Raw genomic sequence first — 16,270 nt, 5'->3', positions numbered from 1 at the left:
ATCATCACGCTGTTCCAAACCGTTGCCTACAAAACACCGTCAACGGCAATCCCGGGGAGGAGGTGAAATACACTCGCTCGGCTTCGTCGTCATCTGTCAAGATGGGTTTTTGGCAAATAAAAAGATGGACAGCAATACAGTGTAAGCTCGACTCCGTGCGTACGGCAGAACCTTTTTCTACAAATTAGTGATAAAAGCGTCATTTTTCTAAGGTAAAAAGTGTAGCAAAGTGTGCAGCAACCCAAGGTCTCTCGTTGGTGCATCAATGCATTTTGGATGGTGCATTTTTTCGACCATAAATGAATCATTCTTTATCCCAATCTTTGTGGGGGTGATCCTGTGTGTGCGTGCGTGTGGTGTGTGTGAGTGTGTACCCGATGATTGAAGTACCCCAGAGAACAAGGCGAAACGGCGGTGGTGGACCATCGAAACGGGCACGAAATGATGAAACTCGTTTCATCACAAAGCGATAATGTACTCCCACTTTTTGTTGTTGTGTTTGCTTGGTTCCAACGACATTTCATTTTCCAGAGTGTTTTCAATTATCGGATCACGGCTGCCCACTGCCACTGCCGGAGTTAAAAAAACGGGGTAGAAGAAGTGGATCGGGTGTGCGTGTGTTTTGTTGTTGCTGTTGTTGCATGTTTTGCTGGTTACAACGTTGAGTCACTCTAATCACCAACACCGACGGCAGTCGGTGAGTCTCGGCACAATCGCGTTTATGCGTGTGTTGCATCTTTTCGGGAGGCGTGTGCATAAGCCCTGCTGTGCGCGCGTGTGTGTGTGTGTGTTGCCTTCTTAATTGTTTATAGCAACAGATAAGGCTTCCCTTTACCCCGAGAGCCCTTCGCTGTGGTCGCGCTGTGGTTTGTGACACTGCGATAGGACGGGACAGAGGAAGCGGCATTTGTGCCCTTCGATGTTGATGAACCCGTCGTCAAGTGCGTCGGTCCATGCTCCATGATTTAATAGTTTCTTTACGAGCCAAGAAGTGTTCCCATTAAAGACGTCCTCTTCTCAAGACGGCCGACAATCAAGTAGGCGTGTACGCGTTCGCTTTCCTCCTCGAGACAGGTTGAAATGTTTGACATCCAGCTAAAACTGAAGCCACCTGTCCAGGGACCTGTACATTTCGTAGCGAGAATTAACAACTCCCCCTTTTTTATCTCCCATATCTATTGCAGCCCATAATCACTACGTACATTGTAGCGTTTCTGCGTCAACCACTATCTGCCACGGCTCGGAGAAGACAGCTGTTTTGCAGCGTAACATCATGCACCTTCTTCTGCCCAGTTCATCGCCTCCTCGCCCGATTGGCTAAAGCTCACGCGAAAACAGCGAAAAGAGTGTGCTGCGCCCGAATGAAGGTGCCCTCTCGTCGCGCGTTCAATAATCGTATCCAATTACCACCGAAAAAATAATAGCTCAGACGTTAGCGCGTGTGTGTGATTGTGTGCCGTGCGCGAGTGTACGTGTTTAGATTGGCTTACACGAGGAAGTAACTTTTTTTTTGCTAGTAGAAACAGTGGCGACTTGTCGTGCCACTCACTATCACTATCGGCAACGAAAGTTGGCCAAAACGGGGAAACATTCCAAACAATTGCCAAGCCCGTGAAACGCATCAGCCTCGCATGTCACTGACCCGTCCGTGACGGTCAACGGACGTCGCGCTGGTGGAGCTGATACAGTTCTTCCAGTTTCGTCGCCGGCTGTATGTACAACCCAATTACGCTTCCCACGGCCGCTTATGCTGGTTTGGCTTATCAGCGTGTCTCCTCCGCAGCGCGACCAGGGCAGCAAAAACAGGTCACAGCAATCCGTCGCTCATCCAGGAAGAGAGGGAGGGTCTCTGTTGCGGCTGAGACGGCGTAACTACGATGGCTAACGCGACCGAAGCAGGCATCGATCTGGAATGCTTTCTCGTGACCAAACACTCGTGGAAGGGCAAGTACAAGCGCATCCTGTCCGTCGGGTCGACCGGCGTCTCGACCTACAATCCGGACAAGTTCGACGTCACCAACCGGTGGCCGTACGGTGAGGTAATCAGCGTACTGCCGAACCGGTCCGGGAATGTAAGTACAGTTGTGCCGCGTAAATTGGCTGCCAACGATGACAGTACTGATCACACACCTCTCATGCAAACCCCATTACAGACGGCGTACGAGTTTGTGCTGAACCTGAGGAAGGACAAAAAGATCGACACGATCAAGCTTTCGTCGGAAAATCGGAACGAGATACTAACCTCGTTGCTGAAATACCACAAGGAGTTTGCTGAGAAACCGAAACAAACTCTGGTAAGTAATACGCCCCTCGCCTCCTCAGTCCACCCGGCGAACTGGCGCGAAAGTTGTTACAAACACATACACACACACACACTCTCTTTCTCTCTCTGACTCACCCTACTCATCCTACTACTTCGGACGTGTATTAACTAGGCGTTTAGGGGTTGTTGTTTTGTGTTGTGTCGTACTTTGTGTTTCCGTGTGCATTACTCCTGTGGTGGCTCGGCTGGTATAATTTTCCTCATTTTCGTTTGTGGTCCATGTTGTATGTTTGCAATTTATGTTCATCTCATTTGAACCGTTTTTTTTTTGTGGGGGAGTGTGGCTTATATGTCGGATGATTGTTTGTCCTTTTTTGTTAAGATCTTGTTAGGCTATTATTGAGGAGTATAATACATGTATTTATTACTACTAAAGAATTGCACAGAAACTAATGATTGGCTACTTATATTTAAACCTATAACCTGTCTATTATTTAATCAATTTAAATTAACTCATCAATTAACGCAACTACACGTTGTCCGGTGGTTGTAATTGAACATGTTCTAAAATGCTACAATCATTCGTATTCTCATCGGTAACTAACACAAACCAGAGCAAAAGAATGGGTCAGATAATCCTCCTGTACCAAGCACGGCAACAGCAGCTCGTTTTTGTGTGGAACAGTGCAATGCAGAGCAAACGGGTCATACTCTTAACCTTGTCCTCCGTGTCCAGTACATAACAAATTCCCATGCCTTGTCTGGGATAAAATAAAATCATTCTATTCTCCCCTTCAATCTCACACTTTGATGATGATTGCAGAAGAGGTGGTGCAAAACCAAAATCTTCGCTCTTCTTCCCCTCTTTCGAACGACCAAAACCAACGTTAAAAAATTTGGTAGCCTACATCGCTCCCCAATCCCCTACCCAAATCCCACCACATCACCCTTTTTTCTTCTAGTTTCTGCCACCACCCGTTCCCCCGTCCCCTGTGATGCCATCTGCACCATTTGTTCATGTTTGCCGTTTCTGTTTTGCGTTTCCAGGATGATGTAGAAAGTCCTGTCGAGTCGTTCTATTCGTCATCTTTCCCATCAGCTTCTTCATTGCTCCATTCCTCCTCCACACCCGCCGTCCGGGAAGAGCGCACCGGTGGCAAGGGGGTTGAGTGGACGTGGTGGTTAAAGACAATTGTAGCATCCTTTCTACCGCTGCCACCACCGGTTCTGCCATGTTTGCCGTGCTGTACGGTGCTAAAAGTGAGTGTCTAACCCCTCCCCATCCGTGTTTTCTGACCGCGTTTGGCGTTAGGACAGTGTAGAGCAATATTGGCTTAAGGGTTGTAAAGCAAACAAAAAATCATAAAAATACTTTCAGGTTAACTTTATACAGTGTCATATGGGTAGGGTATAGTAGTGGGGTCTGTACATTGGCCTGGGTTTAATGAAGGTACTGTAAATATTGTTTTTCTTTTGTGTTGTTGTTTTACGTTATGTTTTCGTTCGAAATTTCGTTCCGTTGTTTCCTCTTCCTCACACCGGCTAAGGTGGCATATAATATCGTAAAATCGTTTCTTTCTGTGTTACCTTTTCTTTAGAAATTCAATGCCTACAAACATCACTGGTCCGGCACGACGCTGCCCACCGTGCTGGAAGTGACGCCGGGCTCGCTGGATCAGCTCGATCCCACCACCAGCACGGTGCTGGCCAGCTACAACTACAAGGACATCGATGGCATCATCGGCATACAGGACTACCCGAACGGGATCGTGCTGGCGTACGGTGGCCACAGCCGGTTGCATCTGTTTCGCGTGGAGAACAACCACGAGATCGTGCAGATGATCGTGCAGAACGCGCAGCAGTACCTGGGCATCGACATCAAGGTGCTGAAGAAGCAAATCTCGCTCGAACAGTTCGAGCAGCAGCGGTTCGGCGCGTACAGTGGCGACCAGCATCAGACGTCCCTGTCGGAGTTCACCGTGCAGAAGATAACGCCGCGCCATTCGGAACCGATGCGCCGGATTCTGTGCCTCACCGATACGACCGTGCTCGAGCGCGACCCGCAAACGTACAGCATCTGCACGCTGCGACCGCTGGACAACGTGTACGCGCTGGTCCGGCACGCGGACAACATTCAGAAGTTTTCGATCGAGTACAAGAACGGGCTGGTGCGGTCGTACATTACGAACGATCGCGACTCGCTGCTGGCCACGCTGCTGGACGCGGTGCGATCCTGCGGCAACCAGGACGTGCACGTGCGCATCTCCAACACGCCACGGGGCAAGCGGGTCGGTCCGCTGACGGTGAGCGTGGACGAGGAGACGGAGGCGAACCTGCTCCGATACATCATCAGCAACTATCAGTATCCGGTGAAGCGTATCGATGTGATGGAGCGATTCAACGCTAACATTCCGTACAGTGGGCTCAACTACAGTGTCACGCAGGATGTAAGTGGGTGGAGGTGGTGGTGGTGTGTTGATTGTGTGGTCGACCGAGTTATGCCTGACACGCACGCTCGTTTTATCTCTTTTGCAGAGTCTTTTTGCGGAAAGCAAGGAACGGCTGATAACGGGTGCACTGCAGGCCCTGATCGGCAGCAAGGAAGATAACGCGCAGCTAAACAACGTCGAGCTGGAGGCATCGTTCCACGTGCTGCGCCGGCTGCTGGCTAGTAAAGTGGGCTTCGCCGCATTCACGAATCTCCCCGGGTTCCGGGAAGCGATCGGGCTGAAGGTGGTGCACGCCCTCAAGCGCAACGATCTGGCTGTGACGTACGCTGCCATCGATATGATCAACTCGCTGATGCACTCCGACCACGATCTGAAGCAGGAGCAGCTGAACAAGTCGTCCCTGCTGCACACGAAGGCCTTCCTCGAGCAGCTGCTGGACATGTGGAGCAAGCACGTGAACCTGGGCAGCGGTGCGCTGGTACTGTCCGCAATGTTGGACTTTCTTACGTTCGCGCTGTGCGTACCGTACAGCGAGACGACGGATGGCAAGCAGTTCGATTTGCTGCTCGAGATGGTCGCTGCGCGGGGCCGTACGCTGTACAAGCTGTTTCAGCATCCTTCGCTGGCGATTGTAAAGGGCAGCGGGCTGGTAATGCGAGCGCTGATTGAGGAAGGCGATACGGCCATATCGACGCAGATGCAAACGTTAGCGCTGGATGAGGCGGCCCTGTGCCGGCACCTGCTGGTGGCACTATACACACCGTCGAACGATTCCACGATGATCACCCACCGTCAGCTGTCGCGGCATCTGGTGGGCCTGTGGATAACGGACAGTGACGAAGCGATGAATCTATTGAAGCGAATTTTCGTAAGTGAAAAATAGAGTGTTTCTGTTTTGTTTGTTTTGTTACTAAAACTTTGCTTTCTGTTGCTTTTTTTGTGCAGCCCGCAGGCTTGCTGTCATTTCTGGAAAGCGAAGACGCCGTGCCGAAGGAAGATGTCGAGGAGGACAAGCTAAACTTCCGCGACAATCTGAAGCTGGCGGTGCAACATTCCGGCAACAATAGCAAGCAGCGCCTGAACTACTTAATCGAGAAGCATCTCGAGGGCATCAAGCACTGGGGGATGAATCTGCTCGACGTGCGCCAGGAGAAGCTGCAGCAGACGCAAAAGAATCGCCCGATCGTGCTGCGCAACCGGCGCCAGAAGAAGAAGGTGGGCGAACAGGTGGTCAATTTGCCGCTGTTTTTCTACCAGTTCGGGAAGAACCACGCAATGCCGAACCTGATCTGGAACCACAAGACGCGCGAAGAGCTACGGTCGGCGCTGGAGAACGAGCTGCGCCAGTTCACCGCCGACAAGGATCTGGCCGGCAGCATGCTGGTGGCGTGGAACTACGACGAGTTTGAGGTACAGTACCAGTGTCTGGCGGATGAGATTAAGATAGGAGATTATTACATTCGGTTACTGCTGGAGCGGGACGATTGGCCGCAGAATTTGGTGAAAAATCCGTGAGTAGCTTTGGGACGTGTTAAGGTATGGTTGATGGCGTAGGCAGTAACGCAGGAAATTTGTTTGTATATTTCAGCATCGAACTGTTCAACGCGCTGTATCGGAGGGTGTTGTGCCGGAATCGATTGAACGATGATCAGCTCACGGTGACCTCGCTGCAAGCGCTGGCCAAAGTGTACAAACGGTACTACGAGGAAATTGGATACTTCAGTGATATGCCGTACATACTGCAAATGTTAGATAGGGTGAGAAAAAAACAGAGCTTTATTTTGAAAAAAAAAATCAGAATTGATTGATACCTTTTGATTTGCAGTGTCTTTCTCCAGCGCTCCGGGACGCACTGATCATACTGATCAAGAATCTAGTACTGCACAAATCCAACTGTCGCCCGCTAACCGACCACGTCAACTATCTGGTCGATCTGATCACCCTGGCCCACCTGCACAAAGGACGCGCAACACTGAACACCAAAACGAACGTGATCGAGGCCGGTCCGAACATGAAGCTGCATGAGGAGAAGGACTGGTACTACAATGTGGAGCGCGAGAACGAAAAGCCGGAGCGCTGCGGTCCTGTGACGTTTTCCGAGCTGAAGGAGCTCTGGTCGAAGGGCGTGCTGACGCCCCGCACGCGCTGCTGGGCGGTCGGCATGGACGGGTGGCGCTCGCTGCAACAAATACCTCAGCTAAAGTGGTGCCTGATGGCGAAGGGCACGCCGCTGTTCAACGAGACGGAGCTGGCCCAGCACGTGCTGGACATACTGAACAAGTGCACCAGCTTCTTCCCGAGCCGGGCCCGGGACGGCGAGGCGGTCCTCATACCTGGGCCGCGGTTGTCGCGCAAGCTGTCCGAGTTCATCTGCCTGCCGCACATCGTGCAGGTGTGCCTGACGCACGATCCGGGCCTGCTGGAGCGCGTGGCCACGCTGCTCTGTCAGATCATGGAGGACAACCCGGAAATGTCGAAGGTGTACCTGACGGGTGTGTTCTACTTCATGCTGATGTACACCGGCAGCAACATTCTGCCGATCGCTCGCTTCCTGAAGATGACGCACATGAAGCAAGCGTTCCGCAGCGAGGACAGCAACTCGCAGTCGGGCATTATGCATCGTAGCATTCTCGGGCAGCTGCTGCCGGAAGCGATGATCTGCTTCCTGGAGAATCACAGTGCGGAAAAGTTTGCCGAAACGTTCCTGGGCGAGTTCGACACGCCGGAGGTGATATGGAGCTCGGAGATGAGGCGCATGCTAATCGAAAAGATTTCGGCGCATATTGCCGATTTCACGCCGAAGCTGAAGGGACACACGATGGCCCGGTACCCGTACCTGGCCATACCGGTCATCAGCTATCCGCAGCTGGAGAATGAACTGTTCTGTCACATCTTCTACCTGCGGCATCTGTGCGATACGGCCAAGTTCCCCAACTGGCCCATACCGGATCCGGTACGGCGTTTGCGGATGTCGTTTGAATGTGTATAAAGCGTACTAACTTTCTGTTTCGCCATCCGGTTTGTAGGTGCAACTGTTAAAGCACACGCTCGATGCTTGGCGCAAAGAGGTCGAGAAGAAGCCTTCGGAGATGACCGTACAGCAGGCGTACCTCGATTTGGACTTTGACTTGAGCAAAAACCCCCACCCAGAAGAGTCGGCCATCCGGAAGGCTTACTATCGGCTGGCCCAGATGTACCATCCGGACAAAAATCCCAACGGCAGGGTAAGTCATTAATCGATTGCGATCTTCCTTTCGCGTGCAATTGTTAATAGTCCTTCCGCTTGGCATTAGGAAATCTTTGAACGCGTTAACCGTGCGTACGAGTTTCTGTGCTCGCGAAACGCGCTCAACACGGACGGGCCGAACCCGAGCAACATTGTGCTGATACTGCGCACCCAGTCGATCCTGTTCGAGCGCTACTCGGAGGAGCTGCGCCCGTACAAGTACGCCGGCTATCCGCAGCTCATCAAAACGATCCGCCTGGAAACGAAGGACGACCAGCTGTTCTCCAAAACGGTGCCGCTGCTGAGCGCTGCGTCCGAGCTGTGCTACCACACGGTACACTGTTCGGCCCTGAACGCCGAAGAGTTGCGGCGCGAGGAGGGCATCGAGGCGCTGCTCGACGCGTACTCGCGCTGCGTGTCCATCATGGGCGTCGATTCCAAGCGCGACTCGCTGCACTACGAGGTGATCTCGAACATTACGCGCTGCTTCGATGTGGCCTGCTGCTTCGACAGCTGCCGGAAGAAGATCCTCGAGCTGCCGCAGCTGATCGCGGACGTGTGCCGGGTGGTGTACTTTAAGCACTCGCTCTCGGTCAGCCTCGTTACCAGCCTGGCGGTGAACAACGTGGAGCTGCAGTGCAATCTCGTGCGCAACGGTGTCCTCTGGTCGCTGATGCTGTTCCTGTTCGATTACGACTTTACCCTCGATGAGAGTGGCGTCACGTCGGAGGAGAAGTCGAACACGCAGCAGGTAGCGAACAATCTGGCCAAACTGTCGCTGCTCGCCTGCGTCGCCCTGGCCGGCTACAGTATGACGCTGCTGGACGACCCCAAGTCGGCTGTACTGAGGGCGACATCGGCAGCAGTGACCGGTTCTACCAAATCCACCGCTAGCAACAGTCCCTCCGGTGGGCGAAGCGATTCCCCGCTCACGGTAGCGACGCGGCAAACCAACCAAACGTACTCGCAGAACGCGTCCAACCTGATACAGAACAACTCGAGCCTGATCCAGTCGGTGGCCAACATCGACAAGGTACTGCAGGAAAGGAAAAACAGCGATGCGGCGGCAGTGACCGGCGACGAAGCGGAACCACCGGCAGAATGTGAAAAGGGTTTGCAGAACAAGAAGTACAAAATCAGTGCGCTGCAGGCGCCGGCGAATGCGGTGGTGAAGCATATCCTGGACCAGCTGCTGACGCCGTACGTGGCGGGCAAGATGGTGACGGACAGCGAGCAGCACGTGCTGAAGATGCTGAACTCGAACACGCGCAACCCGTATCTGATATGGGACAATGGGACGCGGGCCCAGCTGACGGACTTTCTCGAGCATCAGCGCACTGTCGCGTCGAAGGAGCAGTACGAAGACGTGTCGGAAATACACGAGCTGGTGCAAGGTTTCTCGTACGATGCGCATCGGTAAGTTGATTTTAGGTGCTATTCTGCTGCTGCTTGGATAATTATCATCATAACTTATTTTAAAACGGTTTCTATTTGTTGCATTTCATGAAAATGAAAATCCACTTTTTCCTTTTAACCATCACCCATTTTTAACCAAAAATTCTCATTGGGATTAACCATACATCCTATTAGAATCTCACTACAAACCCAATTGGGATTTAGATACTTTTCTGAATCTTACAGTGTTTTTCGGCTCTGTTTTCAATATGAACAGCATTATTCAAAACATGCAAGATATTTTCCAACAGGGGTCATTATATGTGACAGCTGTACTGTTAAAAAAACTTCGCGCGGTTGTTGAATAATGCCGTTTACTTTATAAACTGATCCGGAAAACAACGTTTACTGTAATATGTGTATACTATAATAATCTTATTGGAACGTTCTAATTTGAAATATCATATTAATTCACAGCCTTTCCCATGATATTAGTTATGCATCCCTAAAAACGCTTATAATGTAAAGAAACAAAACTGTATGTTAGACTAACTATTTTGTTTTACATTTCCAGCGACGAGCTTAAGATTGGTGGAATTTTCATCCGCGTGTACAACGAAATGCCCACGTTTCCGATAACGAACCCGAAAAGCTTCGTGATCGATCTACTCGAGTTTCTCAAGCAGGGCTACAACCACCTGCACGGAACGGCGGCTCCATCGAACGCAAGTGCCAATCCGGTTCCCGCCAGCCAAGCGCTAACTGGTGGCATCTTGGTCCCAACGAAAGCGTGGAAGCCGATGGTACCGGCACCTCCTCCGAAGCGTCCAGCCGGTTTGCAATCGCCGGCCGCAACGACCCCCGGCAGCGACATCAGTGCCGTGCTGAGCGAGTACGCCCGCTCGAAGCAGCGCAACCAGCTGGAACGGACAGCCGGCAGTGTCGATGGTGGTTCCGCGCAGCGGTACGATTTCACCAACAATCCGCACGCCGTCCGGCACCTGCTGATGGCACTGCAGGCCCTCATCTCCGTGATCAAATCGAACACCAACGTCGAAATGCAGTGCATCGGACACTTTGAAATGCTGTTCGGGCTGCTCTCGACGAGCGAGTGCGGAGCGGACAATCGCACGATCAAAACGCTAGCGCTCGAGGTCGTCTCTCTGGTGTCGCGCAACAAGGAGTGCGTGACCGAGATAGCGGCCTGCGAGATCGTTGGCCGCTACTTGATCGTGCTGAAGGATCCGGACCTGCGCGAGCATCAGCCGCGCGTGCTGGAAACCCTGTCCGGGCTGCTGAACGTGCCCAAGATGATCAAGGAGGCGCACACGAAGGGTGCGGTCGTCTATCTGCTCGATCTGTTCTGCAACTCCAACAACCCGGCGATACGGGAACAGTGTGCCGAGCTGCTGGCGAAGATGAACGCGGACAAGCTGAGCGGGCCGAAGGTGCGCATCACGCTGTGCAAGTATCTGCCGCCCGTCTTCCTGGACGCGATGATCGACTCCACCTCGGTCGCGGTGCAGATGTACGAGTCGACGCACGAGCACCCGGAGCTGATCTGGAACGACGACATCCGGGCGTGCGTGTCGGACGCGGTGCGCGACGCGGCGGACAGCTTCCACGTGCAGCAGCGGCGCAACGCCAAGGCGGCCTGGCGCGATCCGGAGATACTGCCCGAGCTGCTGTCGAGCGAGGTGGTCGTGTCGGGCGTGTACCTGCGCCTGTACGTGTCCAATCCGGGCTGGACGCTGCGCAAACCGAAACAGTTCCTGGCCGACCTGCTGGACTTCATCGTGGACAGTATCAGCCGGAGCGGCATGGACAGGGACGTGCTGGATCTGGCCACGACCGCGCTGGTGCTGCTGCTGAACGCACAGCCCAACCTGGCCGACTCGATACCGGTGCTGGGGCACATACCGAAGTTTTTCCGCCAGCTTTCCGTTCAGCCAAAGAGTGCCCTCACAGTATTGCATCAGCTTTCCCTTTCGGAGGTAGGTGACCCAGCATTTGGTGTCGTGGCCTTATTTTCCTTCACGCTTAGTAAACTATTTTCCCTTTGTTTTACAGATCTGTGTCAGCGCAATCTCCCAGACGGAATGTATACCGTCGTTGAAATCTTGCATGGAGCACCATCGGGATCTGACGTCGACGGCGTGCGAAACGTTGAGTCGATTATTCAAATGTCAGCATGTACGTATGAACGTTAGCCGGGGGTGGAAAAACGATTCGAATAACCAACAATTGTTTTTTTCCCTTTGCAGGATTCACTGATACGTCAATCACTCGAGTGTCAATTAATTCCCTACCTGGTCGCGCTGCTCGACAGCCGGCTCGTGCTGGCGAACAATCCGGCCATGGTAAAGGCGCAGATTGTTGCCACGCTGAAAGCGATGAGCGCCAACCTCACGTACGGCGATCGGGTCACGCATCTGCTCAACCAGTACCCGATCTGGGCGGAGTACCGTGACCAGAAGCACGATCTCTTCATAACCGATACGGACGTGCGCGGATATCTAATGGGTAAGTGGGTAGCGACAAAAGGGGAGAGAAAATTTTGTTTTAAGAGGTCTTAGTTCTTAATTTGCAATTGATTTGCCCTTTTCCTTGCAGGCGCACCGAACACGACCGCTGGCTATTTGACGCAAGGGCCGGCAAAGAACGTCGAAGTGCTCACTTCGCCACCGCCCATCGATCGGGATGATCCACTGTTTGCGCGCAGCAACAGCAGCGGTGGGAGTGTGTAGTAGTACGCACACGTGCTACTCTACCTTACCGTGCACCCCGCGGGAGTAGTCCCATTATGTGTTATTTGGGGTGTACGCTATTGTTTCGTTTTTCTGTTCGTTGAATCGTTTCCGTGGTGGACCAGTGCTGTATTGTAGTGTGTGTGCATTAAGATGTGATGAAAAAGTGAGCCATCGTTGCTACCACTCCGCTGCAGGAGCGATGGAGCAAATGGTCGTATTTCATTAATGCGATGTGTGTGTTTGTAGGAAGAAAGAACACAACAACACAACACCGACACTCTACTACCACCAAGCAAGTAACAAAACAGGGCAAACACTCATTTCACACTTTATTTAACCACTTCCCTCACCCCCGTTTTTAGTGTGTAGCTTAGCTTTTCCGTTTATGCCCTCTCCTCTAATTTTGTTGTAATGTGATATTTTATACTAGAAGAGAGAAAAAAAGCTGAAAATTATAGAGAAAGCAAATACAGAAGAAGAAAAAAACAAACAAACAAACAAAGCATAACAAAGTTCGCGCAAGTGTGCGACAACGAACGAACGTTGTAAAATACGATGCTCGCGCCATCAAAGCAGGCGAAAGCGCAATACCGAAAAATAAGCAAATAATTGCATGTGACAACACACACACACCGCGCGGTTCCAAGCAACAGGAAATAAAAGAAAAACTCTGTAAATCAACATAAAAATCCCCCATCAAAAGCTCGAAAAAAACACCGGAAAGAAAACGTGTCCGCGGTGCCATCGTTTCGATACCACCGGTAAGTAAATAATTAACATTTAAATATTTTTTTTCATATGTTTATTATATAGTTTCAGACTTTTTTGTAACACATTTCCTCCATTTTTTATGTTCTCTTTCTCTCTCTATCTCTCTCTCCCTCGCTCTCTATGCACGAATGTTCCAAAATCTGTGTGAGTGTGTATGTTTCGGGTTCGGGCGCTCTACTTTCTGTTTATTTTTTCATTCTCCCCCTTTCCCTTATCAAATATTCGCCAATTTAGTAGTTCTTCTGCTTCTGCTCCCTTACTATTAGCTTGGGAACGGGATATACAGGGACAAAAGGAAAGAAGAATACATGGTGTGTCCCTTTGTTTTTGCGCTACCTGGTTCACCTACCATCATCACCGATAGTGCCGCCCCCATCAGATCTCGTCCGCGTGGAGTGTGTGTTTGTTAGCTTTGCCTGTACTTCGTGTCCTTTTCTTGTTTAGTTTGCAGTTTGAATCAGGTTCAGGTTTGCTTATTTCTTCCTCTCATAATTGTGTTACTTTCTCTACTAGGATTACAATTTTTGTGTGAGCTTTTTTTTTATCTCCCCTATTTTCTGTCTAGTGTTAGGGCACACGCACTAAAGAACGCGTCCTTCCTTCCCTCCTTTTCCTGTATAGAGTTCGGTGAAAAGGGAAACACCCCGAAACCGAACGTGACCGAACACACAAGCAGCGGCAGCAAGTAGTAGCAGTAGCGCAGCCTGCTAAGCATATGATGCTGTACATCGTTCCATTAAGCAGGGAGGACAGTACAACGGAACAACATTCAAAATGGAGGACAGACTAGGGGTGTGGTGCAGTGTGTAGAATCTCTGCAGCGTGCTGCTCCTTTTTTCTGTTGTCTGTTTTACTTGCTACTATTTTACTAACTTTTTTTATATGGCATTTTGTTCACTATATAGTTTAAATGTTACATGTTTTCTTTTTCCTTTTTCTCTCTTTTCCTCTGCATCTGCCAACGTGGCGGCAGTTATGTTTTTAGCCTTTTCGCTTTCGCTTCTAAACTGCTCTTGTATCGTTCGATAGTAGTTTTCCATTGTTTTGTTTTGTTTGTTTGTTTCTGAAATGTAAAATGTGTTGTCTGTACGTGCTTTTAGTTTGTACACGCTCTTCCCACTTTGTTTTACGTTTTCGAGCGGGGAAGAAAGTGTGTGCACGCGGTATTTTGACTACTTTTCTTCACTTTTCTTTCCCTTCTGTCATGAGTTCCAACATTGAGCTATGTCAGTTTTGTCGCGCGTATGGTCTGTTTGTTTGTTTGTTTGTTTTACTTCAGAGTCTGCCGATAGCCGCAGCCGCCGCCGCCGCCGCCGCCGGGGTTGATTGTTGTGGAGAAGCATTAAAGAAGTGAAAATTGAAACGGAAAATGAACCACGAAACACGCAGACAGAAAGAGCAGAAAACAACACTCTGCTACTCACATGCAATTTTAGTGAGAAACGATACAGAAAAAGACAAATAATTCAACACACGTTCGCATACAACCAGCATTTTGTTTTTTCTCAACTTGTGTTTTCCATTTTGAGAAGACTTTTCTTTTTTTTCTTCTTTTATGTTCTTCTTCATTCTGCCACTTGCTGTTTCTTTTCTTTTTTTTTGCTAAATTTCCATCACAAATCACGAGATTCTATCATTTAGATTCGTTTCAGGCGCCTTTTATTTTCTTCCATTAGAGTTTTTTTTGTTTTCCATTTGCTCGCTGCTTAATGCTTCCTTGTTTTCTTTCCTGCTACCACCCCCTTACCCTCCCATGTTGAGCGGTTTGACAAATTGTTTTTTCTTCCCTTCTTTTTTGTTTGCATTCCAGTGTTTTTTTTTTTTGCAATGTGCACATGTTTTCGTTCCTTCTGGTTTCCGGGTTTCCCTTTTTTCTCTATTTCTCGGTTACGTATTTCGGCTGCTATCGATTGCGTGTTTTACTTCCAGGGATCGTTTTTGTAATCGCTTCTTTCTATTCTTACTGTTTCCGTTTTTTTTCTTCTTTCGGTTCTGCTTTGTTTGTTGGTTTTTGTTTTGTTCCGTTGTTCGCTTCAGACAAATATTATGCACTGTTCTAAATATGTGATTGTTGGTTTTGGGTTTCCCTTCTTTTGTGTTGTTGTGACACTGTATCTGTCCTCGCGCACCTACTACTCGCACGCTGGCACTACTACTGGGAATTGGGAATAGAAAAAAGGAATCTTTTTCCTCTAAACTTTTCCTCTTTTGTTCTGGAATGTTTGGGAACTATGGATGGGGGGGGGGGGGGGGGGGGGGGGTGGGAATGAATTCTTCCCGGAGTGAAAGTTCACGTTTGTGTAGCTGAATTGTGTTGGGGTTTGTTTTCTTCTTCTTCTTCTATTTCTTCTGCTGGCTGAAACCGTATCCTCCCGTGTTCAGGTGGGTTTGCCATTAGCTGTCCTGTCCTTCCCTTGCGCTATAAAGTACTCAAGAGATTGTGTTTTGTTTTTGTTTGTTGTGTTCGGGTTTCTTTCACAATGCGCACGCAACTTGGTTTACGCGTTGCATGGAAAAGAACTGATAAAAAGCACTAAAGTACGTAAAAAATATTATAATATTGTTGTAGAGCAAGCTAAAACTCAAAACTAGCTGTGGGCCTCGCTCTCTCTTTCTCGCCCTCTCTTTTTCACCTTCTCTCTCTCTCTCTCTCTCTATTTTGTGTATGTGTGTTACTTTGATCCTTTTAATTCGACTTCTTGACAATAGAGTAAGCTACCATCACCATCATCGCCATAGTAACGACGCGAGGGGAAAGGGAAGGGGGAGGGTCGTATGGTGTGTCGAACTAAGCACCGCGCACAACCGTTCTATTGCATGCTCTTCTTCTCCGTGTAATGGTTTTTTGTACGCGCGCGTGTGCGTGTGTGTGTCGGTGTGAGTTTTCTTATTGGATAAATGAATATCCTTTATTGCTGCATATCTATTTATCGGCGGCCATTTTTATTTTTTTCTACCTTTTCAGCAAATGGAAAGCTCCACCACACACACACACACACACGCGCGCACGCCACATACACACAAAAACTCACAAAAAACTTCGCGCTTCGGTGTGGTTTTGTTGGTGTGTGTGCTCTGTTTCAACGGTCACGCTATTAGCTTATTTTACGCTTTCCTTTTCTTCTTCTTCTTCTTCTTCTCTTTTTTTAAATAGTTTACTCAGTTTACGTTAAGTGAAACACTTAGGGCAGTGATATATTGATGTTTCTTTTTGTTGTTGTTGTTGATTTTCAGTGTGTGTGTGTGTTTACGGGCTCGCTTTGTTTTCCATGTGTGTTCCGGGAGTGTTGCCGGGTTAAAGGTTGACAGACAGTTTTGGTTGGTTTTGTTTGTTTGTTCGTTCGTTTTTTACGCTTGCTTCTTCTTTCTTTTTTATGTTTGTAGTTTATCCCTCTAAATGTATATATTCTTCTGC

The 16,270-nt window shown here is 49.6% G+C and overlaps 1 protein-coding gene across 4 annotated transcripts; it reads left to right on the top strand.

Annotated features, from left to right (window-relative positions):
• Window positions 1–102: 102 nt before the first annotated feature.
• LOC120953419 (dnaJ homolog subfamily C member 13) lies at window positions 103–12,773 on the top strand. Of its 4 annotated transcripts, XM_040373326.2 has the most exons (16): window positions 103–212; window positions 1,185–1,711; window positions 1,784–2,072; window positions 2,154–2,294; window positions 3,311–3,523; window positions 3,862–4,710; window positions 4,799–5,581; window positions 5,659–6,224; window positions 6,302–6,470; window positions 6,539–7,666; window positions 7,740–7,937; window positions 8,007–9,355; window positions 9,909–11,328; window positions 11,405–11,527; window positions 11,599–11,857; window positions 11,948–12,773. In XM_040373326.2, the coding sequence occupies exons 3-16, from the start codon at window positions 1,878–1,880 to the stop codon at window positions 12,079–12,081; spliced, it is 7,527 nt and encodes a 2,508-aa protein (XP_040229260.2). In that variant the 5' UTR covers window positions 103–212; window positions 1,185–1,711; window positions 1,784–1,877; the 3' UTR covers window positions 12,082–12,773. The 4 variants fall into 4 exon arrangements, with proteins under 4 accessions (XP_040229260.2, XP_049463432.1, XP_040229262.2 ...); XM_049607475.1 differs by having other exon boundaries at window positions 1,185–2,072; XM_040373327.2 differs by lacking the exon at window positions 103–212 and adding an exon at window positions 306–697 and having other exon boundaries at window positions 1,185–2,072.
• The last annotated feature ends 3,497 nt before the right edge of the window (window positions 12,774–16,270 follow it).

The sequence above is a fragment of the Anopheles coluzzii genome, chromosome 2 (assembly GCF_943734685.1).
Source record: "Anopheles coluzzii chromosome 2, AcolN3, whole genome shotgun sequence".
In the NCBI taxonomy this organism is placed as follows: Eukaryota; Metazoa; Arthropoda; class Insecta; order Diptera; family Culicidae; genus Anopheles; species Anopheles coluzzii.
This window is presented reverse-complemented; position numbering and strand designations above follow the sequence as displayed.